The 1,529-nt window shown below is 44.3% G+C and overlaps 1 protein-coding gene across 1 annotated transcript; it reads left to right on the forward strand.

Moving 5' to 3' along the window:
- The first annotated feature begins 257 nt into the window (after positions 1 to 257).
- LOC109744996 (putative invertase inhibitor) lies at positions 258 to 929 on the forward strand. The gene has a single exon (XM_020304137.3). The coding sequence runs from the start codon at positions 304 to 306 to the stop codon at positions 820 to 822; it is 519 nt and encodes a 172-aa protein (XP_020159726.1). The 5' UTR covers positions 258 to 303; the 3' UTR covers positions 823 to 929.
- Positions 930 to 1,529: the final 600 nt, after the last annotated feature.

Consider the following 1,529-nt stretch of genomic DNA (forward strand, 5'->3'; position numbering starts at 1 on the left):
TCTGAAAAGATCTTATAAGTGTCCATTCTATGGTTTAAATCTGGACCGTTCATTTTACACTGCTTTAATAATTTGATCAATAATACTATATCAAATATTTATTGATAGATAAGCAAGCAACTAATGTTAATTAATAGTAGCCCTTTTTAATTGTTCTGCCAAGGTCCTTCGAAATTAATTGATATATATCTGTGCTTATTGTTCTAGATGACAATCTTCTATATATAGCATCCACCTACAGTTCAATAGATCAACCTCAACACACATAACATCTCAGAAACCCAAGATCGTAGCAGCAAAACAATGAAACCATCGCAAGCTCTCTCGCTTCTCGCCCTCCTCATGATTCTCCTCTCGTCCAGTGCTTCCGTCCTACAAGACACGTGCAGGCGCTTCGGCGGCCCTGACACCTACGACATCTGCATCGAGTTCTTCAAGGCCAACAAGGACAGCGCCACTGCGGACAAGCACGGTCTCGCTATCATCGCCACTGGGATCGCCAGTGCAACGGCCGTGGACACCCGCAAGCGCATCGCCACCCTGAAGGCCGCGGAAAAGGATCAGATGATCCAGCAGGTCATCGCCTACTGCGACAATATGTACTCCAGGGCTGTGGGCCTGTTCGACAAGGCTGCCAAGGGCATCTCATCGGGCAAGTTGGGCGACGCGGTGACGAGCCTCAACTCCGCGCTAGACATCCCCCAATATTGCGATGACGAGTTCCTCAAGGCAGGCGTGAAATCTCCGTTCGACGCCGAGAACTTCAAGTTTGGGGTGCAGTGCGCCATCACTCTGGATGTAACGAAGTTGTTGACGATGTAGTTAGCTAGCCGCCGAGGATATGAATCTGTGTAACTGTAGCAGGAGTCTATAGTCATTTCCATGAGCAAACTCCTCGAAACTAATAAGCCCACAATGTTATCGCTGAACTATGCAAGACGTGCTGGCACATATTTCTTTTCCGTGGATTTGATTTTTTTGTTCATTTAAAAAAACAACAGTGACGGGAATACCCTCCCCTCTCGCACCGCGTCGGAGCAATGGTCGGAGGCGGGTGGGAGATGAGATTAACCCTTTTGGCGGCAGGAATATTTTGGGAGGAGAGAAGGCAGCACAAAACGCTAAAACCACATATACTACTATTAACAGGCGCTGCAATGGGGCATACATATTATAATGTTTCAACACAAATTATTACACAAAGCTTTCTCCCTCACTACCACATCTCTTGCTCCTCAACGCCATCACACCTCTCTTGCTCCTTGTCGCCAACGAAGGAGTCGTCGAGAAAGCTCCATAGGGACTCCCTTATAAAAATTATCCCCTAACAATTGCTTTTAACTCCAACGATACCATATATTATAGCCTCATGTATTTTAATAATTTTATGAAACTGCCAAATTCATAAGTCCACTATTGTAATACCCTGATTTTTCAGTTAAATGATGAAATTATTACCCTGATATAGAAATAACGCATGAAACAAACAACCAAATAATATTTTTATATGTTCTGTAACACGTGAAACA

The sequence above is a fragment of the Aegilops tauschii genome, chromosome 2 (assembly GCF_002575655.3).
Source record: "Aegilops tauschii subsp. strangulata cultivar AL8/78 chromosome 2, Aet v6.0, whole genome shotgun sequence".
Taxonomy (NCBI): Eukaryota; Viridiplantae; Streptophyta; class Magnoliopsida; order Poales; family Poaceae; genus Aegilops; species Aegilops tauschii.